This window comes from Lithobates pipiens, unplaced genomic scaffold, assembly GCF_037356315.1.
Source record: "Lithobates pipiens isolate NorthernLeopardFrog02 unplaced genomic scaffold, aLitPip1_a1.2 Scaffold_3, whole genome shotgun sequence".
NCBI lineage: Eukaryota > Metazoa > Chordata > Amphibia > Anura > Ranidae > Lithobates > Lithobates pipiens.
The window spans coordinates 114,996,189-115,020,443 of NW_027507790.1; the positions used below are offsets into that span (position 1 = coordinate 114,996,189).

Sequence of the window (24,255 nt, forward strand, 5' to 3'; positions counted from 1 at the left end):
GCTCAACTCTGCATCTGGAAATGTGCTATACAGTTTTGGCATTACTATATCCAGTAACCTATAAAAACATGTTAGATTATGTATTTCTTTTTTTTGATGGATATGAGTGTAACTGTTTCTGTACATTCCCAAGATCTTGAAGATATGTTCAGCTGCATGTTCTCAATCGCATTATATGAACAAATAACAGAGAGGGCACACAGCCAGTAAACCTTGTATAACTTTTATAAAACGTGCCAGAAACTTTAAAAACTCCCATCACTCCTCCCCTCTGTTCACCAGTAGAATCACCAGCAAAGCCATAGAAAGATGAGAAGTGGCTTGTTCGTCTCTCTTGCCCTAAAGACGTGCAGCTAACGTTTTCTATAAAGCAGCAGCTCCTTTCCTTATTGCATGCTAAGAAAGCCTATGCTATTTTATTGAAATCTTAATTCTTTAAACTTCAAACTGAAGAAACATGAAGAATTATTCAAAAAGCATATTTTTACTGCAGCTTGCTCTGTACTTACATTGCATTTTGCAAGTCACCTGCCAGCATCAGCGAATAGCTAATGGTCCAAATCCTCTGTGGAGGCAGAGGGTACAGTGGCAGAACAATGGAAGAGTTTTCAGCCTGCTGAGCCAGGGAGCTGAGTACCAGCCTTCAAGAAGATCCTCTGTATCCAGTGCATCTCATCATCCTTTACTGTTACTGAGCAGCAGAAACAGCACCTCTCTAGGATCTTCTGGGAGTCCACAAGCTCTCAGATCAGAAAACTTACAGAGTGAAGCCCAACAACCCACAGCTTCAAGCCAGGCAAATGATTCAGCCAGTCATTTTTGGTTCCAGGCTAACAGAAGAAGCCAAGGAGAGGATGCTGCTGGAAGACAGAGAAACGGACCAGAAGGTACCACACAGAGGAGACAAGGTGCTGCTCAGCCATCAAGTGCCCAGCAGACCCAAATAGTGAATGCCACCACAAGCAACAGAGCCAGGCTAGACATGATGCAAGGAGATGATCCCTATAACCCAAATAAATATGATGACAATCCCTACTACAATTACCATGACGCCTATGACAGGCCAAGGCAGTCTGACAGGCAGAGATATGGCTATGGAACCCGTTATCATGAGTATGGTAAGAGGAAGCAAAGATAATATAATGTGTGTCCTTTCCTAAATCATTTGTATGCACTTGAATGTTAGAAGGTCATCATAACCATGTTATCTAGAGAAATAAAACTACAGTCTGTGATGCTAAAGTGCGTGCCATTTAGGGGTTAACCTACAAGTAGTCAAGGCAAAATATGTGTTCAGGATAATTAAACCGCTTGGTCCTTGAGGATCTATATCAAGCCACGATGCCTCTTACTTGAAGAAAATTCCATTGGAATGTACATTAATATTAACTGACAGTCTTATCTTTCTAAATAGGAATGTTCAAATTGTTTTTAGAGAAATCAGATGAGCCTTTGGGGCTCCAGTTTACAGATTAATACTGTAACTCAATTCTACAAACAAATGTTCCTCTTGTTATTTATATATATATATATCTACATATATGCAATTCTGTAGAGAATTATCTGTAATTCTGTATAGTAAACATGCTAAGACTGTGCATTGTACTTTTGACGTTAACTCAAACAGACTCATAGAGTTAAAACGTTTTAGCATGTGGTTTTCAGTCTGAACTCAATTTACTGTAACGTGATATTCAGCATTGTCTCACAGCTCCTGGCATTCCCACATATGTCTGCAGACTACTTTCACACAGGCATTGTATGTCTGTATTAATCACTAATGTATGGAAATGTGTATTAATAAGTTTGCCTAAGATAGAAAGAATCCGAAAATCTGCCTTGTTCTAAATATACCATATTAAGTGTCTCAAATACAATACAGAGTTGCCAACTCACCCCTTCAATTACTGATATACATGAATGACACAGGTCCTGTGGCTAATTAAATCCTGGTAAGACTGTAAATGGAATTACTTATAGGACTTGTATAGGTAGACAGATCTGTTTGCCTTTGAAAGAATGATCCGGTAACCCTGAAAAAGTTATGTAATGTTTTTTTAGTTGGATCCCAAATGTTGAAGTCCCATTGTCCTGTGAGACATTGTTTATTCTACCATAATGTTGGGTTGACAACTGAAGTGCTTCTCAATCCAGTATACTACATAGTTGAGGAACCTAGAGTAATTATGGGATATTGGAGGGGCTCTCAATCCACAGATCATAAACACTGGGAGGAATATTTATTGACGACATTGGGCATATGCTGGTGGTTTGCAGTAAATGGAAAGAAACAGAGGTAAGTTTAGTTGTTGTATTGCACACTGATCCCATGCCAGGAAAGCAGTACTAGATCACACATTACATTTTATAAATTACCATACACTAATAGTACTTACATCATCTCTGCAGAAGGCTGCAAATGCTGAGATCAGCCAGAAGGTGTGCGTGATCTCCTGGCTACTCCCCCTCTGTCCTCTTGAACTGCTGACATTGCACTTATGTCATCAGTTTTTGTCCAATATGAGCACTGCTTAGCTTCAGTTTTGAGGGTTGAAATGCATTCTCATTTTTATATAAAAAAATGTTCAATGTATGACAGAACTTTGGAGTGCAGTAACCCAGTCAGACCAATTAGAAATAATTTCTGTGTGTTTATAATTCATAAAAGGTAAAAATCTGATCAGCTGCTATGGGATAGGTTATTTAACTTTGCACAAAATTGATTATCCTTCACAATAATGGGTTGGTTTACTAAAACCAGCAAAATGTGGCGCAGTTCTGCATAGAAACCAATCCAGTGTTTTATTTTGTCAAAGTTTAATTGAACAAGATGAAGTTGCAAGCTGATTAGCTACCATGCACATCTGCACCAGGTTTTGCACTCTATAATTTTAGTAAATTAACCCACACGTCCATTATATTCAGCCATATGTCTGAACTCCCATTTGTGACAAAAATATATTCAGTTCTTATAACCTCTTTGACAAAATGAACTGTAATCTCTAGTTGGTATGTTCTTTTAAATCCCAACCTCTGCACAGGAGGTAGCTGTAACCTATGCTTTAACCTAGCTCTGATGATGTTGCACACTTGGCATAAAATATGTATACTTAAAGAGAAAAAAGGTCTCCAAGACAGAAGATGTTGTACCTTTTCTACCAAAGTCATCATCACCGAAAACATTTTCTCATGTAAACTTCAATATATATGGGTTGTATTGCTTGCATTTGAATAGCCATGGAATATAAAGTAATACCTACTCAACTTCTAGACAAAATGGTGCTAGCTGAAGGGTATGTACTGAGACTGTAGCTGTTATCAGGTTACAAGGGCTGCTTGCTGAACAAAAGAGACTTAAGCTGGCCATAGACCAGAGACCGGTCAAGATTCAATCCATGTATCGGCAGGCTGATTGTACCCAAGTTGATCCATCAATTAACTTTGGTACAACCAGCATATTGGATTTCTAGCATGCAATTATTGCCATTAGCTACAACCCCTGGGAAAACACAATATCTACACGAGAGGGATTCCCCCATCAACACTGACTAGTGGTTGCAGGAAAAAAATTGCATAATCTATGGCCTGCCTTGTCCTGTAACAGAATTGATGCACATTGCTTTGTTCTCTACTCTGTCTTGGAGGAAACACCAAAATAATGTATGTAAGAAAGTAACACTACTGAAAAGTGTACATACTGTACATTAATATATAGTAGATATAGTTAGTACATAACATGTTGGTAACCTATTTTCTTTGTAGATGATGCTTTCATATGACCAATGAAAGAAACTATATTATTGCAATAGATAGCCAAACATGGTAAAAAGGTAAGTAATGTGTCTAGTAAGGGCAGGAAGTCAAATAATGGTAATTTATCATAATATTAATAATTATAATGATTTGAAATAATTAGAAAATAATAATAAAACAATGTTATACTGTAGAATCTAATTCTACCAGAGACGATAACATTGGGTACTGCTACACTCCATTTCATGTCTGTCCGTTATGCCATGTGGCAAGACATAATTAGATATTATAAACCATACCAGAGTATTTTGACTTCATCTGCTGGTAAAGCCGCATATACACGGGCGGACTGTCTGGCCAACTAAGTCCGTCAGACAATCCGACAGACAGTCCGTCCTACTTTTGAATGAACGGACTTGACCACACACGATGAACAGACAGTCCGTTGAAAGCTTGCGCGATGACGTGTACAGCACGTACGACGGGACTAGAAATACGACGTCCAATACACTGCAATGCAACCTTCGGCCGTGTAAATCCTTTCTGAGCATGCGCCATACTTAGTCCGTCCAACTTGCCTACTCACGAGCGGACTGTCCGCTGAAACCAAAGTTGGACGGACAATATTACGGAAATTCCGAAAGACTTAGTCCGCCAGACAGTCCGCTGAAAAAGTCCGCTGAAGCCCACACACGAGCGGACTGTCCGCTGAAATGTGTTTCAGCGGACTAAGTTGGACAGACAGTCTGCCCGTGTGTACGCGGCCTCAGAGATAGGCACAGCACAATTCTGTTAGCATCAATAAGCACTGCTGAGTTTAGTAGGCTTGTTATCTAAGTGATGCTTGAATATGTTGCATCTCTTGGAAATATTGGCCAATGGATTTTTAAGACACACATAGACATTAGATTATAATTTAGTCCACACGGTCTTGCAATGTTTTCCCATGCCAGCTCCATATTTCCAGCCTAATCACTGGATGATAAATTAGTATCATCACACTAATGATTCATTGTTGAATGAGCAAGTAGGTGATGCAGGAAGCCATAAAAACTAAACCTGAGGCTTATTTCTGGCTTTGCAGTGTGGCAAAAATCAGTAATCACAAGTCTGACTGAACAGCATTATAAAACCTTCTTCAAGCAATTGATTTCAAATTGTATGAATGTTTCGGTGATACCTTGAATCACTTCTAACCAAAAACAAAACAGATGTAATTTTAGAAAAGCCCATCAAGGAGACTCAAGGTCAGGAGTAGTCCATATTACAACCAGCTGCAGTTCTCACTTCCAGCTATGTATTGTGAGATCACATGAGAACAGCACAACTGCTTTCGCCAGGAAGTCAAACTAAAATGTCATCTCAGAAGCAAGTTTGGTCAGTTATGTGAAAAAGCTGCTTTTAATTTTTCAGTTTTGTTAAATCAGAGCTTAACGGACCAGTTTAGAGCAGTCCAGTCCATGAGTCCATTGGCTAGCGCTAGATGATGTGAGTTACATGTCCAACTTTTCCAAGTGTCCCCTGCCACTACCGTGCCACCTATGATAAAAAACAGGTAAACCATGGAGCTTTTTCTTTTTAACATGGCTCATGCATAGGATTTTTTGGGGAGTGACATATTTGTGGCCAGTAGGGATGAGTCGAACACCTCCCAGTTCAGTTCGCAGCAGAACATGCAAACATGCAAAAAATTAGTTAAAACACCGTTAAAGTCTTAGGGACACGAACGTGAAAAAACAAAGGTGCTATTTTTAAAGGCTTATATGCAAGTTATTGCCATAAAAAGTGTTTGGGGACCCGGGTCCTGCCCCAGGGGCCATGTATCAATGCAAAAAAAGTTTTAAAAACTGACATTTTTTCGGGAGATGGGATTTTAATAATGCTTAAAGCGAAACAATAAAAATTAAATATTCCTTTAAATATTGTGCCTGAGTGGTGTCTATAGTATGCCTGTAAAGTGCCGCAGTTAAGAACAATACCACAGCAAAATTACATTTCTAAAGGAAAAAAGTCATTTAAAACTGCTTGCGGCTGTAATAAATTGTCGGGTCTTGGCAAGATAGATAAAAATCATTGAGAAAAACGGCATGGGCCCCGCCCCCCAGAGCCCATTACCAGACTCTTTGGGCATGATATGGATATTAAGGGGAACCCCGCACCCACATTTTTTAAAAAATATGGCGTGAGGGGCCCTCAGGCTCGATATTCTCTGAACAGAAGGATATATACTATACTATATTGCCTGCCCAATATACTCTGCAGAAAATTGGGCATTAGGTGTTGGTGGTACCAGAACACTTTAACCCCTCACAGATACTCTTGGTGGGTGCAGGAACTGACCCTACTGTGAAATATTAGATCAAAAATTGTAATTACAATACAGAGCAGCCGTAGTGCAGCTGCTACTACTTTTATGGTGGTGTACACAGTACACAATACAGTGTAGTGCGGTGTTGCAAAACAAAATATACATCATGTCCGGAAGGCCACCAAGGAGAGGCAGACGCTCACAGGCCACTAAAAGAGGGAAAGAAGGCTCTGTGTCTACAGTCAACAGTGCTGGTCGTGCACATGGTGCATCCTCTGCAGGTGGCAAGTAACACACTGCATCTGATGGCAGGGGATGGGTGGCAAGTGACACGTTGAATCTGGAGGCAGGGTACATGGCAAGTGGTCCACTGAATCTGGTGGCAGGGGATGGGTGGCATATGACACACTGAATCTGGAGGCATGGAATGGGTGGTAAGTGGCATGCTGAATCTGGTGATAGGGGATGGGTGGCAAGTGACACGCTGAATCTGGTTCCAGGGGTGTTTTGCAAGTGACATGCTAAATCTGGTTGCAGGGGAAATGGCAAGTGACACACGGAATCTGGAGGCCAGGGATGGGTGGTAAGTGACACGCTAAATCTGGTAGCAGGGGACAAGTGGCAAAAGACACGCTGAATCTGGAGGCAGAGCATGGGTGGGAAGTGGCACATTGAATTTGGTGACAGGGGATGGATGGCAAGTGATATGCTGCATCTGGTGGCAGGGGATGGGTGGCAAGTGACACGCTGAATCTGGAGTCAGGGGACATGACAAGTGGCATACTGAATCTGGTGGGGTGGGTGGGAAGTGGCACGCTGCATCTGGTGTCAGGGGATGGGTGGCAAGTAACACACTGAATCTGGATGCAGGGGATAGGTGGCGAGTGGCATGCTGAATCTGCAGGCATGGGACATGGCAACTGACATGCTGAATCTGGTGGCAGGGAATGGGTGGCAAGTAGATCGCTGAATCTGGTGGCAGGGGATGGGTGGAAAGTGACACGCTGCATCTGGTGGCAGGGGATGGGTGGCAAGTGGCACTCTGAATCTGGAGGCAGGGGCTATGGCAAGTGACATGCTGAATCTGGTTGTAGGGTATGGGTGACAAGTGGCACTCTGATTCTGGTGGCAGGGGATGGGTGGAAAGTGACACGCTGAATCTGGTGGCAGGTGATGGGTAGAAAGTGACACACTGAATCTGGTGGCAGGGGATGGGTGGCAAGTGACATGCTGCATCTGATGACAGGGGATGAGTGGCAAGTCACACACTGAATCTGCAGGCAGGGGATGGGTGGAAAGTGGCACGCTGAATCTGGAGGCAAGGGACAGGGCAAGTGACATGCTGAATCTGGTGGCATGGGATGGGTGGCAAGTGGCACGCTGAATCTGGTGGCAGGGGATGGGTGGCGAGTAACACACTGAATTTGGTGGCAGGCGATAGGTGGCAAGTGACATGCTGCATCTGGTGGCAGGGGATGGGTTGCAAGTGACACGCTGAATCAGGTTGCAGGAGATGAGTGGCAAGTGACACGCTACATCTGGAGGCAGGGGAAATGGCAAGTGACACATGGAATCTGGAGGCATGGGATGGGTGGTAAGTCACACGCTATATCACACTAAATCTGGCGGCAGGGGACGAGTGGCAAAAGACACGCTGAATCTGGTGGCAGGGTATGGGTGGCAAGTGACACGCTGAATCTGGAGGCAGGAGATGGGTGGCAAGTGGCACACTGAATCTAGTGGCAGGGGATGGGTGGCAAGTGGCATGCTAAATCTGGAGGAAGGGGATGGGTGGCAAGTGACACGCTGCATCTGGTGACAGGGGATGGGTGGAAAGTGACACGCTGCATCTGGTGGTAGGGGATGGGTGGCAAGTGACAGGTTGAATCTAGAGGCAGGATACATGGCAAGTGACACACTGAATCTGGAGACAGGGGATGGGTGGCAAATGGCATGCTAAATCTGGAGGCAGGGGGCATGGCAAGTGACACGCTGAATCTGGTGGCAGGGTATGGGTGACAAGTGGCACTCTGAATCGGGTGGCAGGGGATGGGTGGAAAGTGACACGCTGAATCTGGTGGCAGGGGATGGTTGGCAAGTGACATGCTGCATCTGATGACAGGGGATGAGTGGCAAGTCACACACTGAATCTGATATATATATCTATCCTAAGCTGACGGTAAAGGGTTATGTACTAGGACCAATCCTGTTTAATTTGTTCATAAATGACCTGGAGGATGGGGTAAACAGTTCAATCTCTGGATTTGCGGACGATACTAAGCTAAGCAGGGCAATAACTTCTCCGCAGGATGAGGAAACCTTGCAAGAAGATCTGAACAAATGAATGGGATGGGCAACTAAATGGCAAATGAAGATAAATGTAGAAAAATTTTAAATAATGCATTTAGGTAGCAAAAAATAATATGAATGCAATCTATATACGGGGGGGGGGGGGCTCTGGAGGAATCTAGGGTGGAAAAGGACACAAGAGCAAGTACAAAGAAGGGCAACAAAGCTAATAAAGGGACTGGAGAATATTAGTTATGAGGAAAGGTTGCAAACACTGAATTTTTTCTCTCTGGAGAAGAGACGCTTGAGAGGGGATATGATTTCAATATACAAATACCATACTGATGACCCCACAATAGGAATAAAACTTTTGTGCCGTAGGAAGTTTAACAAGACTTGCGGCCACTCATTAAAATTAGAAGAAAAGAGGTTTAACTTTAAACTACGTAGAGGGTTCTTTACTGTAAGAGCGGCAAGGATGTGGAATTTCCTTCCACAGGTGGTGGTCTTAGTGGGGAGCATCGGTAGTTTCAAGAAACTATTAGAGAAGTACCTGAATGACCACAACATACAGGGATATACAAGGTAATACTGACATATAATCATACACATACTGTAGGTTGGACATGATGGACTTGCGTCTTTTTTCAACCTCACCTACTATGTAACGATGTATGTTACTATTTTACTTTTTCCACCCACAGAAATGTGGACTGCATAGAAAAACACAGTGAGGCACCAATCTTTAGAGAACTACATCTCCCGAGTCCCATCATTCCACTCAACCCACCTTGCCAAACTAAGCATTATAATTGGGAGCAAAAGAAAGGGGTGGGACAGAAAGGTGGAAGTGCTGCAGTTCAAGTGTAAATGCACGCTTTACCAGAGCACAGCGGGAGGGTGCAGCAGACAGGAGCAGTACAACAGAGGACCCCATGTGTATTCCTGACTGAGGTGAAGGATGAGCCCTCCTCCAAGTGGGAACACCAGGTGATAAACTTACTGACTCGGTCACTCAGCACAGAGCCTGACATCAGTGAATAGTCTTTAGTCCACTATGGTCTGACTAGTTTGCGATTGCAGCCCTTCCCATGCAAGGAATTATCTACCTCTGCCAGCATCAGACAAGTCTTCTACATAGATCTTTCTAGCTTGAGAGAACTCCCTCTCACACCCCCCCTCTCTCTTACCCCCTTTCTCTCACCCCCTCTCTCTCCCCCCTCTCTCACACACCCCTCTCCCTCTCTCTCCCCCTCTCACTTACCCCCTCTCTCTCACCACTCTCTCTCTCACACACCCCTCTCTCTCTCTCTCTCACACCCTTCTCTCTCTCACCTCCCTCTCTCTCTCACACCCCTCTCCCTCTGCTCTAACTCTCTATTACCCCTCTCTCCGCCTCTCTCTTAACCCTCTCTCTCACACACCCCCCTTCCTCTCGTACCCCTCTCACACCCCTCTCTCTCACCCCTCTTGCTCTTACACCGCTCTCTCTCTCTCACCCCCTCTCTCTCATCTCTCTCTTTCACACACACTCTCTCTCACCCCTCTCTCTCACACACCTCTCTCTCTCATCTCTTTCTTTCACACACACTGTCTCTCTCTCACACACCCCTCTCTCACCCCCTCTCTCTCAACCCTCTCTCTCTCACACCCTCTCTCTCTCACACACACACTCTCTTTCACACCCCTCTCTCCCTCACCCCCCTCTCTCTCACACCCCCTCTCTCTTTTTCACCGCTCTCTCTCTGACACCCCTCTTTTATACTTTTATATGTGTGATTATATTTTGTTCAATAGCTTTTTTTCATTATTTGATCGATTAGTGATAATTGATGGAGTTAATAATTTACTGTATATATTTGTTAGAAATCTGCCTGTATATTGAATGCTTGTATTATTGGTAATAATGGGGAAATGCGAGGCTGAGCATATGTGGGCATGATTGGGTTAATTTTTAGACTGAGGGGAAGGGGAGAAAGGTTGTGTGTTCTGTTCCAAATAGTGTGTGTGTATAGCGATATAAATGATGCACAATTCTTTCCTGAGGAAACTGTTCAGATAAAACACACAAGTGGGAGAAGTTCTGTGATGTCACTCACATATTGTCATTTTATTTAGTATCCAATTTTATGCTATGCATGCTTCTTCTTATTTTGCTTGTCATAAATAAGATGGAATTTTGAAGAAGTGTGCTCGATGCTAAAGGGGCCTTTAAGAGGCACACCATGGAATACTAATAAAATCCTATATTTGAGAATTTTTTGTAACAAATGGTCACTAGGGATTTGCTAAATGACCATTCCTAAAGCCTCGTACACACGACCGAATTGTTGGCAAACAAAACTGTGGACTTTTGTCCGAAGGGCGTTGGCCCAAACTTGTCTTGCATACAAATGGCAAGGAATTGTCAGCCAACAATCGCGAACATACTGACGTACTACGTGGTTTTTCAGCTCTTTAGCGCCACCCTTTGGGCTCCTTCTGCTAATTTCGTGTTAGTAGAAGTTTGGTGAGTGTTGATTCACGCTTTTCATTTTGCGCTTTACATTTTGCACTTTTCAGTTAGTTTCTGAACGCCCGTTCGTCAACCAGACATGTTGCAGTATCGGAGGAGATAATGTGTTATTTATTATTGGCCTTGGAGTTATTGCTTTGATATTTTTTTGGGGTTGAATAATGATTTGATTTGGTATATTTTCTATATTGGATGTATAGAATTCACTTTTTGGTTAAGTTTTATTGGCATTAGCATGTCTAATTTTATTTGTTTTCTTTTTTTTTATGCACAATAAAAAAATGTGGAGAATAATACTTGGCTATGTGTTTTACTTCAAATGACAGTTTGGGAGTAGGCAGTTATATTTTAAAAAAATACAATGTAAAATTGACAAGGGACACCAACATAGTTGTATATTTGATTTTAAAAACGACGGGATAATGATGTTGTGGTAACTTACCCATAATAAAAAAAAAAAAGAAAAAAAAAGCATAATATTACTATTCTTGATATCACTAGTAAAAAAAAAGTCTTTGGGAGAACTTGTTTACAATAACTCCATCAGTATCACCAGCAAAGCAGCTTCATTATCATCCAATGGATCCATCATCCATTTCTACATTCCTGCCATCGCGTGTGCACCGCTGGCGGCGCGCTCGCGTGCTGGTCGGGACCCCCGTGAGTCCGGTCGCGGGCCCCACGGACTCCATCGCTGTGGGGATACCCGCGATTGTCTCACGGGGAGGCCGAACGGGGAGATGCCGTTGTAAACAACATCTCCCTGTTCTGCCTAGCAACAAGTGACACTGATCTCTGCTCCATGTGATTGGAGCAGAGATCAGTGTTCACTAACACAAAGCCCAGCCCCCCACAGTTAGTAACACGCCCCTAGGAACACTTAACCCCTACACTGCCACCCCCTGGTTAACCCCTTCACTGCCAGTGTCATTTACCCAGGAATTAGTGCATTTGTATAGCACTGACTGCTGTATAAATGACAATGGTCCCAAAAATGTGTCAAAAATGTCCGATGTGTCTGCCATAATGTCGCAGTCACAATAAAAATCGCTGATCGCTGCCATTACTAGTAAAAAAGAAATAATTAATAAAAATGCCATAAAACTATCCCCTATTTTGTAAATGCTATAAATTTTGCGCAAACCAATCAATAATCTCCTATTGCGATTTTTTTTAACCAAAAATATGTAGAAGAATACGTATCGGCCTAAAGGGAGGGAAACATTTTTTTTTTATATATTTTTGGGGATATTTATTATAACAAAAGGTAAAAAATAATGTGTTTTTTTCAAAATTGTTGCTCTATTTTTGTTTATAGCGCAAAAAATAAAAACCGCAGGGGTGATCAAATACCACCAAAAGAAAGCTCTATTTGTGGGAAAAAAGGACGTCAATTTTGTTTGGGAGCCACGTCGCGCAACTGCGCAATTGTCAGTTAAAGCGACGCAGTGCCGAGTCGCAAAAAGTGGTCTGGTCTTAAGCCAGCAAAATGGTCCGGTCTGAAAGTGGTTAAAGAAGAAGAGAATTGTGCGCTGCATTTCGATATTTTCCACATCACGAATGTTAATTCTCCATTACGAATGCTAGTTTACAAGACCGACCACTTCTGGCTTGTCCTTTCTTCCGAGCATTTGGCCACGGAAAATTTTAAAACCTGCTATCCAACATTTGTCTGTGCGGAAAATCCGACAACAATTGTCTGATGGAGCATACGCACAGTCGGATTTTCCACCAATAGCCTGTCATCGCGTTTTCCGTCGGAAAATCCGATCGTGTGTACGCGGCTTACAGTAAGTGGGAGCACCATTGATGATTCATATCAAGGATCTTATATGTTTGAGCACAGAAGAAAGCGCACTTTTATTACTTTTTTTTTTCACACTGGATGTTTAATATTTGGGCATTCTTAAAGCAAAACTATTGTTTTATGACAAAGGTTTGAGATTATGAATTGATTTTTTGCTTTATTATTAGGATTTTTTTTATAGCAAACAAGATTGTTATTGTTGTATTATGATCATAATTATACAATTTTATATATAGACTATATATGCAATGAATAAAGTATACAATAATAATGTTGTTTAGACACAGGAAAGGGACACATTTTGAGAGATACTATTTTATTTGTGACAGCGCTAGGGAATTATCACGTGCAGCACAAATAAATAAGAATATTGCATTATCTTGAGTTAATTAGACCAGCTGCTTAGCGCACAGAGTAATGGCGCATACACACAATCAAATTTCTCGTCGGAAAAAAATATGACGACTTTTGAAACGGGATTCCTCTCAAGCTTGCCTTGCATACACAGTCACGCAAAAGTTTGCTGAAATTAATCAAGAACGCGGTGACGTGCAACGCTATGACGAGCTGAGAAAATTAAGTTCAATGCTTCTGAGCATGCGTCAAATTGTTTCCGAGCATGCATAGGAATTTTTCATGTCGGAATTGCCACAGACAATCACATTTTCAGATAGGGACTTGTCCCGACCGAAAAATTGAGAGTATGCTCTCAATCTTTTGCTGGCTGGAATTCCACCAGCAAAAGACCAATGGAGCAAACACACAGTCGCATTTGGCAATGAAAAACTCTCATCGGTATTTTGCAGGCCGAAATTGCGATCGTGTGTACGCGGCATAAGGTAGGAGTGCGGAACTCATTCTTTGATTTGACTATTCTAGCAAATTAGACCATAAAAAATTCGAGTACGTTATTGTATGTGTTTTTTAAAATGTAATGAAGGCCAAAAAGAAAGTAGGTGAAAAAATACACAGCCATATCAGAGCCAACATACATTTAGCTTTTGTAACCACCATTTTGCTGCTATTTATAACAATGACCATATATTTGTAAAAGTTTTAAAATCCAATTGTGTGTACGAGGCATTAAACTGGAACATAAGCAAGAATTAAAATATGAAGAAGCTTTGTTCTCTGTAATTTTGGTCGGAAAAAGCTCACACCACATTCCAACCGTCAAGAACGCGGTGACGTGCAACATGTACAACGGGACTAGAAAAAGCAAGTTCAATAGCTTCTGTCTCGTAGTTGAATCTGAGCATGCGTGAGTTTTTGTGTGGTGGCATTGCATACACACAAACGCATTTTCGGATAGGAACTTTTTCCGACTGAAAAATTTAAAACATGCTCTCAATCTTTTGCTGGCCGAAATTCGGCCAGCAAAAGTCCGATGGAGCATACACAAGATCGCATTTTCCAACCAAAAGCTCTCATCAGTCTTTTGCTGGCCAAATTTCCGATCATGTGTACGCTGCATTAGTGATATAATCTGCTGCTGAAAGTGCTTAGTTGAGGGCTGGTTCACACACTTTTCATTTCGGATCAGTTCCAGATGCGTTTCTGCATGTGCGTTTTTAACGTGTTTCGGTGCATTATAGATGTGTTTTTAAAGCCTTTCTGGATGCATTCCAGATGCTTTTTTTCCTGTTTTTTTTTCCCCACTGGACTTCGGTCCAGTGCATTTTTGATGCGTTCCAGTGCGTTTTTGATGTGTTTTACTGCGTTCCAGCACAGTCCAGAGCAGGAAAAATGCAGCCTCTTCTACTTTTTTTTTTTCTGGAATTGAAAAGCAATTGGAATTGAAAACTGATTACACTGGTGTGAACTATGCCATTGGAAACCATATAACCTACTTTCAATACATTTGAGGCAGAAAAAAACACACTGGACTGCATGTGGTGGGAACTGGTCCTGAGGGTTTAATATTCCACAGAACAAATAAGTGTTCTAGATTTAATGGTTATAGTAAGTCTTTTTAGTGTGAAAAAACATACACAAATCACATAAATCATTTGCTTGTCCTGAAAAATATTACATGAACTCTGTCATGCCAGAAAAACAACGCTGTCGCCTAGAGCTCTTTTTAAATACCTGTAGCAGTTTACAGGTTCCTGCTGCTATGTCCAAACACATAGCGGTGTGGATGAGCAAAGTGCTGACAGTAGTATCAAAACTCACCTTTTCTCTTTCAATTCCTTCGCATTGCTATCAGCTCATCACTATGATGGACCGGCTGACTTTTAAATAAGAATGTGCATATAGCAGGCAAGCTTCAGCACTACCAGGAACTGCCAGAACTTTGCCCATTAGAACAGAGCTTCATCTTTATACCTGATGGCTGTTCACTTACGTTACATTGCAATAGGGTTGATTTATAAAGGAGTAGAGCATATTTACTTTGCAAGGTGAACATGCTCTACTCCTTTGGTAAATCAACCCTACTGTGTTTAAGGTGCGATTTGCTCTCTTTTTATATACATTTTACATGCATAACTATTCATTCCTATGCAAAGTGCAGTCTGATGAAAACACGCCAAAGATACAGCAAGTAAATGTAGCCTCAAGGTAAGGTAGATATTTTTATTAAAAAGGTTGGACAATAGTACTTTTTTTTTTCCAATCAAATAGTACACTGCAGGGATCCACAATGATCTTCTTCCCAAATCGACTAATAACAAAAATGAAATATATACTGTGAAAAAAGTCCCAGAGCTGGGACCATGCTGCCTTTGAAGACCTCCCAATAGACCTCCCTAAGCATTATAGGGGGCTAGCAGGTCATGGACTATGCTGGTGTCCTCTCCATAACTGAGATGTTTGTTTAGCTTCAGTTACAATTTTTACATATTAATTTAGGAAATGTATCACCTTTACTAAAAAATCATTTCTAGAAATTCTAAAAAAGAAAACAAATAAATGAAAAAGAATTACAAGTTTAAAAACTATTTTCACCACCATACCAACATTTTTTCTAAAAATGACCCTATCCCTAAAGCATTATTTCTAAGAAAGAAAGAGAACAAACAAAAAAAATCCACTGTGTTTCCAGCACAGCTTGGCAGTGCCGAGCTGCCAGATGTGTCTGGATTTAGTCTTTTTCCTTGACAATTACCTCCAGGATGAGCAGTGTGTAATATAGTGTCCTCACCTCTGTCTGTACAGGAACCTCATGATGTACTCTGCACATTGTACACTCTGCAGCCTCAGCATGCATTTCTATGTGAGCTCAGGAGTTTAAACAGATCTTGATGATATGTCAAATTGCACGTTCTAAGTCTATAACATGAATAAATAGCACAATGGTAGTCAGCCAGAAATTGTTTTCTTTATTTTCAAAGAAAAAAAAAAAGCTATGGAAACTCTGAAAACCCCCATGTACACTCAAGAGACCACTCCTTGAAATGAAGAATTTTATACACTATTTACATTACAGGGTTTCACTGATGTCAGTAGAGATACATGGATTCCAGTGTAACCCAAGCACTTGCATTTTCTATAAAATTCCAGTTTTAGGGGAGGTCTAGTAACATTACTCCCAGCCCCCCTCCCCACTTCGTATTACTAGCACCAGCAAAATATTAGAAAGATGAGAAGGGTCTTGCTTCTCTCTCCCTACTAGGAACTTTGCAGCTACTACTTCAATTTAGATCCCAAGCTTGTTTTTTTTTTTTCAGCTTTCAACTTCTTCTTATGTATATATCCATTACTTTATTTTTTCTGTTTTTGAAAGTATAGACTATGGGTTGCACAATGGGCAGTGTATTTTTACTGCAACTTGCCGTTTACTTTTACTGCAGTTTGCAAGGTAGCTGTCAAAGCTATAGAAGTCAGAGTAGCCACAGTGCTTTTTGGAAGCATAGGGTGCAATGGCAAAATAGTGGAAGAGTCTACAGCCTGCTCAGCCAGGGCTCAGAGTACCAACCTCCCAGGAGAAGAGAGTCTGTTGAAAGTACACCTAGTAGGTCCCTACTATTGCTAAGTGCCAGAAATCATACCAGTACATCCTTATCTGAACCTGGAAGTCCACAGTCTTCTAATCCTGGTAACGATCAAACTTCAGGGTTAGAACGCACTAACCCCCAAAGGCTAAGAGACTCTTCCGGTCAGGTATCCTTCGGGGCATCGAGAGCCAGAAGTCGTGCGGGTGATGCTACAGGACAACAGAGGACAAGAGAGGATGCTATTAGAGCAAGACATCAAAGTACACCTCATCCATCTAATAGGCAGCAGCCACAGACAGTGAATGCTACAGCAGTCAATAGCATCAGACAGGAAGTGACGCAAGGACTTCAAGGAGATGACCCATATAACCCCTATAAATACAGTGAAGATAATCGCTATCAAAACCAGTTTGATACTTACGAAAGGAGAAGAGAAAGCCTTAGGCGGAGGCCAGGATATGGAATGCGATACTTTCAGCATGGTAAGAATCAAGCATAATGCATGTCTATATGGGGGACGCTGGGGGGTGGACTGCGCTAAAAGAATGTAGAGCAAGTATCCATAGCAGCCAGTCAGAATAGCTGTCATTTTTCTACAGCAATAAAAAAAAAATAGAAAAACAATATAATGCCATGTACTATATTGCTCGGTCTTTATGCAGTTTTTATTGAAAAAAAAAAAAAAGAACTTCTAATTGTATAATTGAGTTTTGCAAGTTTATTATACCTGTAATATATTTGTGGATATTCATAAGGGTCTTTTCAAACCTGTGTTGATAGTGTATTAATACACACGTGTTTGTGCTTTTACAAGTGTCATGTTAACACAGTTCAAATGAATGAGCGGTCATTGCACCAAAACAGAGAAAAAAAACATACGGTACATGCACCATTTGTTCTGACTCACTGTGCATGGTAATGTGTTAGGGCACCATTGACAGTGAATGGCAATGACATGTGAGCAAATCAATATATATATAGCCAATGTAATAAGATAAACATCTATCAACACTCACACTGATGCGTAGTGTTTGGTTGAGCAGTTTGCACAAGCTTTTGCATGTCGCTTGAAAGGGCTAGCCCAATGTGCATTTGTCGCCTGAAAAGAAGCTCCTTCTCCTTTTCAGGTGACAAGATTCACGCGGTGTGCCACACAATCCTGTTGCATGACAATCGCATCAGCATTGCATTGCGTTTGGGGTGCCACTAAAGAATAATAGCACCCAAACATGCATTGCCCGCTGTGGAATCCCAGGCAGAAAGTGTGAATGGAGCCTAATAAAATAAGCTTACAAACATGCTTGTTATCTTAGAGAACATGACAACAAATATTTAAGAAACTGAACTGATATTGTGGGTAGAATCAAACTGCACTTTACAGTAATTTTACAGTCTGCCCGAGTTGATCAGAATTCACAATTACTGAAGAAATGATTGGATTAGTAAAAAAGCAGAGATTGTTCACTTTGCAAAGTGAACTTTAACCTAACTTAGTAATTAAGGCAAAGTGAAATTCACTTTGCAAAGAACACCTGTTCACGTGCAAGCAACCTGAAACAAACAGGCTTTTGGCTTTCATACGATTGGATGGTTGAAGCGAGTACAGTGTCACCTACTTCACTAAGATAGGTGAAAATGCACTTTGCAAAGTGAACATTCACTACTCCTTTAGTAATTTAAACCCATAACCTTGGAGGGGTATTTTCCTGCATTCTGCTGAGTTCTTGAAAATGCCAATAGCGCATGTTACCCTAATGCTGCTTTCACACGATCGGACATTCTGACAACAAAATCCATGGGATTTTTTTCCGACAGATGTTGGTTCAAACTTGTCTTGCATACACACGGTCACACAATGTGGTGACGTAAACAAGCCGAGAAAATTGAAGTTCAATAGACAGAACTTTGTGCATTGGAATTGTGTACACGCGATCGGAATTTACAAAAATGGATTTTGTTGTCGGAAAATTTGAGATCCAGATCTCAAATTTTGTGTCGGAATTTCTGATGGAGCCTACACACAGTCAGAATTTCTGACACAAAGCTCCCATCGAACATTTTCCTTTGGAAAAATCGACCGCGTGTACGCGGCATAAGGCTTCATCTACCCTGCTGATGGTAAACGGATGATTAGGAGAAGTTGGGCATTTTTTTTCAGCTGCCCCTGAACTATCCTCTATGTTATTTTATCAGTACATGTACACAAGGTCATTTATAGTGGAAAGCAAAAATGAGTTCAGGTAAGATGTTCAGAGGCATTTGAAACGCCAAACGCCAGTAACAGCTTGTAAACATGTGTAAATGGGGTAACTCGCCTTTAGCCACATTTCATTTACAGGGGGGTTACATTTTTGACTATTTGAAAAAAAAAAAATTTTAAAACGCTTCTAAACGGGGCATGTAAACGTGGCAAAGCAGACGTTTTTAAACATCGGTTACTATCTGTCAGGGTAAGACGCTCAGGAGAGATTGTAAAATGTCCCATGTACATTAAGCCTAACATGTGTAATAACATAGCACACTAGTCTGCTTCACAGCAAATGTCAATACAGTGTCAACTATTTCAATTATTGTTTAAATATTTTTTTTTTTATGAATGGCATTAGTTTACCAACAATTTGACTGCTGAGAAAAAGTAAAAAGTAATATTCTGGATTTCAAACACTTACACATAAAGAAATGTATTCATTCAACCTCCTGTGCTCGGTATGTAGGGAATATGATTTCTTAGAAAAAGCAAGAGGTAGGAACATGCAGTTCAGTGTACAGTATATGCTTATCCAGCTGGACATGATAACACACAAAATGTTCTGCTGTTTGCCAAATTTACTGCACAATGTACATGTAAAGTTAATGTATTCCATGCACACTTGGCTGCAGCATTCATAATTTACAGAGATAGCATATTATGTCAAGCAGGGATGGGCGAACGGTTCGGCCCGAACTTTGGCTGTTCGGTGAACACCGAACAATATGCGGTGTTCGGGGCAAATTTGAAAGCCGTCGGAACACCGTTAGTCTATGGGACATTAACATGAAAAATCAAAATTGATAATTTTAAAGGCTTATATGCAAGTTATTGTCATAAAAAGTGTTTGGGGACCCGGGTCCTGCCCCAGGGGACATGTATCAATGCAAATATTTTTTTTTAAATGCAAATTTTTTTGAGGAGCAGCGATTTTTTTTTTTAATGTTTAAAGTGAAACAATAAAAATGAAATATTCCTTTAAATATCATATCTGGGGGGTGTCTATAGTATGCCTGTAAAGTGGCGCATTTTTTCCTGTTTAGAATAGTATCACAGCAAAATGACATTTCTAAAGGAAAAAAGTCATTCAAAACTGATCGCGGCTGTAATGACTTGCCGGGTCTCGGCAATATATATAAAACTCATTGGAAAAAAAAGTCCATTACCAGGCCCTTTGGGTCTGGTATGAATATTAAGGGAAACCCTGAAACAAAAATGTAAAAAACAAATTGCGTGGGGGTCCCCCCAAAATCCATACTAGGTCCTTCAGGTCTGGTATGGAAATGAAGGGGAACCTTGCGCCAAATTTTTAAAAAAATGGTGTAGGGTCCCCCCCAAAATCCATACCAGACCCTTATCCGAGGATGCAACCTGGCAGGCCGCAGGAAAAGAGTGGTGGACAAGAGAGCGTCGTCCTCCTGAACTGTACCAGGATTTTGAGGGGACCCCTACACCATTTTTAAAAAAAAATTGGCGCAGGGTTCCCCTTTATTTTCATACCAGACCTGAAGGGCCTGATATGGATTTTGGGGGGACCCCACACAATTTTTATTTTTTTGGTTCAGCGGTTCCCCTTAATATTCATACCAGACCCAAAGGGCCTGGTAATGAACTGGTGGGGATCCCATGCCGGTTTTTTTCACTCCTGAAAAAACATCAGTTTTTAAAAAAACTATTTGCATTGATACATGTTCCCTGAGGCAGGACTCAGGTCCCCAAACACTTTTTATAACAATAAATGCATATAAGCCTTTAAAATTAGCACTTTTGATTTTTCATGTTCGTGTCCCATAGACTTTAATGGTGTTCGCATGTTCTTGCAAAATTTTTGGTGCAACAAAACCAGGGAGGTGTTCAGCTCATCCTTAATGTCAATTTTAATTATGAAAGAGGCACTGTAGTCTGCTCACATAATATGTCATAAAAACATCTTTGCCACTCTGGAGCTTCCCTCCAACCACTTTGCATAATTTATATATACTGTGTATCTGTACTTGCCAAATATGCTACAGAAATCTCCATCCACTGAGTCTGGCTGCAATAATTTTAACTGTGTGCAGCTGAAGTTGCTGCCTGTTCACTTCCTGTATTTACACAGGCACACACCTGCAGCTCTGATTGCCCCTCTTATGACTCACCCCCCCACCCTTCCTGGCAAACACATACGAGAGTAAAGCCTCGTACACACAATCAGATTTTCTGATGGGAAATGTGTGATGACAGGCTGTTGGCGGAAAATCCAACCGTGTATGCTCCATCGGACAATTGTCGAATTTCCATGGACAAATGTTGGATAGCAAGTTTTAAAAATGTACTCAAATGTCTATTGTCGGATTTTTTTTACGAACACGAATGCTTGGAAGCAAGGACAAGCCAGAAGCGGTCAGTCTTGTAAACTAGCGTTCGTAAAGGAGAATTAACAAACATTCATGACGTGGTAATTATGAAATCTCGAAATGCAGCGCACATTCTCTTGTTATTTAATGGGTTAATAATGAAGCTGCTTTGCTGGTGATACTGATGGAGTTATTGCAAACACATTTTCAAAGGCTTATTTTTCCTAGTGATATCAAGAATAATATTATTATGCTTTTTTTTTTTTTTTTGGGCAAGATACCATAACACCATTATCCCATAGTTTTTAGGATCAAATATACAACTATGTTGGTGTCCCTTATCAATTTTATATTGTATTTTTATAAATGTAATTGCTTACTCCCAAACTGTCATTTGAAGTAAAACACATAACCAAGTATTATTCTATACAATTTTTTTTATTGTGCATTAAAAAAAGAAAACAAATAAAATTAGACATGCTATCTGCCAATAGAACTTAACCAAAAAGTGCATTTTATGCATCCAAAAATATAGAAAATAACAAATCAAATCATTATTCAACCAAAAAAATAATGTCAAAGCAATAACTCCAAGGTCAATAATAAATAAAACATTATTTCCTCTTATTCCGCAACATGTCTGGTTGACGTACAGCCGTTCAGAAACAGATTGAAAAGTGCAAAATGAAGCTGAAAAACCACGTAGTACGTCACTACGTTTGTATATTTGTTGGCCGACATTTCCTTGCCGTTTGGATGCAAGACAAGTTTGGGCCAACACCCTTCAGACAAAAGTCCACAGTTTTGTTGGCCAACAATCTGATCGTGTGTACGAGGCTTGGGAGAGAGAGCCGTGCATGATGTCATAAGCCTAGGCTTTTTACCAGACAAGAAACAGGAAGTGGGCTGTATAAGGTATTTACTGACAGAAAAAAAATGTTTTACTATCCAAAGTTAAAACAACAAGAGCAGAAGATTTATTAGGTGGAGAGATGAAAAATGACTGAAGTTCCGCTTTAACTACAGCTCCTAATTTGCGAGAGCTGGAGAGAAAGAACTGGTGGAACATGCATTGTTTAGCCTATTAGATCAAACCCATGCTTAAACCTTGTACATACGATAAGAATATAGGACAAATGATCGTCTGATTCTTTTTTTTTTGCATGCTAGTCTGATAACAAAAATGAAGAGCTCACTAAAGTCATGAAAATTCTCATACGACAGAATACAACTCCGGAAGTTATGTAATGTGTTGTATTGTATTTTAATGCATTCTTTTGTTTCAGAGCATGCATGGTCTTGCTCTTCCGATTTTTTTGGGGATAAATACTGTACTAAATAAAGGAAAAAAATCGCACATTCTGGTATCGTACGAAAACATTTTTGTGTTTGTCCCCTTGGATAATTTGGGATGAACAGTTGTGATCGGCTCTGGAAAGCTACAAATGTAATAGTGTACTAATGAACAGATTATCGCAAAAAAAGAAAGCTGTATTTTTCATCCAATTTTCTCATTGTGTGTACTAGGCATTACAATGTTCACTAGTTACCCTTCTCCAGGGTAATGTTCTGGAAAGAAGGCGGGGCAGGGACTGAAGAGCAGGCCGTGTATGTGGGCCTGGCCCAATCATTCATTTGTATGGACAGGGGTGGGACAGACAAATATACGGAGGTCACATGCTTCCTGGAGGAAATGGGAAGAGACTTGGTCAAGAAAGGCTGCACAATGTGACCATCAGGAGCAGGCTCGAAGGCCTGAGGTGTCTGAGGCCCCAGACTGGAGAGCAGGAACTTAACCAGAAGGCCTGAGGGTTCAGAGACCTCAGAGCTGGATGGTACTATTCTACAATCTACACTTGAAACCCTGGGAAAAGAAACCAGGCATCCCGGCTGGGATGGATCATTTCACAGTAACTGGGAAGTAGCTGCCAAGCAGACAGAGTAGACCAGGGGCGCCTGGACTTTCCTGAACTGACCTGGGGAGGAATGGCAGGAGGCGAGAGAGGCAGGTGAGGCCTGGGACTTCCAGCTTTCCTATACACCAAGATGTCTTTCAGAGGGGCATTGGCCAGTTCGCCATGGGAAAGGGTTCTAACTACTCACATGGAACAAGCAGAAGAGGCAGCTCATACTTCCTTGCATCACCAATATACAACATGCTACAGCAAATGAAATAAATGCTCCTTGTTCAACTGTTGAGCTGTGTCTGTTGTTACTCAAGTGGGGTGGAAGAAACGGGGGTTAAACCAGCAGTACTGTAATGAATTTCACTAGCAGCTCCCAAGGGAGTAGTGCGCTACATGGAGGTCACCCCAAGATATTTTATGGTACTGCTGACCCATTACAGCAAAAAGACTGTCCTGCTTAACATATGGAAATGCTATGGGAGTTGCACGTCGCTGTAGCCCGTGGATAAAACATGGACACCAAGGGAGGTGCGGCTGGGAACCAGGGAGCTGTTGGTTTCTTACAATGAGGCATTGCAAAGTGACATTTTCAACTGTGTTTTTCAGTGACTGCTGCTTAACGTGTAATTCCACAGTGCCTGCCACCAGGGGTCGCTGGCGCGTATTGTTGAAATGTACTGTTACATTTCCTCACATGCCGAACCAACAAGACCAGGGGCGTGACCACGCCCAGGAGGAAAGGCTTCACTCCAGTGTCCAGCATGCCATGTGCTGCTTACACAGCGGAGGAAGATGGGGCAGTGTTCAGAGCACACCCGCCATTCAGCAAACCACTGATATGCAGGACCAGAGCCTTATCGACACCGGTATTCGCTTAGAATCTACTGGTGGGCTGTCACTAGGAGGCAGGAAAGGAGTGGAGAGACTATGCCTGCTGTGTCCCGGTTGTTGGAGGCCTACTCTGGGGATGAACGCCTGGGCCAGGTACGGCCATTGCAGCATGCAGCTGATGAGGCTGGGACCTGAACAGCAGGAGGTGAGATACTTCTATGCCAGCATCACCACCGGACTCTGCCTGCCTCAAGCCCGGAAGGCCAGAGAGAGCTATGCTACATCTGAGACAATTGCAGAGGAGATCCAGACTGATTCCCAGG

The 24,255-nt window shown here is 41.5% G+C and overlaps 1 protein-coding gene across 3 annotated transcripts in view; it reads left to right on the plus strand.

Annotated features, from left to right (window-relative positions):
• Positions 1-290: 290 nt before the first annotated feature.
• The window catches only part of LOX (lysyl oxidase), a 93,331-nt gene continuing 69,366 nt past the window's right edge, over positions 291-24,255 (plus strand). The window contains exon 1 of one of the 3 annotated variants that reach the window (XM_077462212.1): positions 291-1,118. In XM_077462212.1, the coding sequence (XP_077318338.1) occupies positions 458-1,118 (661 nt within the window). In that variant the 5' untranslated portion in view covers positions 291-457. Of the gene's footprint in view, positions 1,119-16,259; positions 17,093-24,255 lie in introns of those variants that run through there. The other 2 variants (XM_077462211.1, XM_077462210.1) reach the window with 2 other exon arrangements.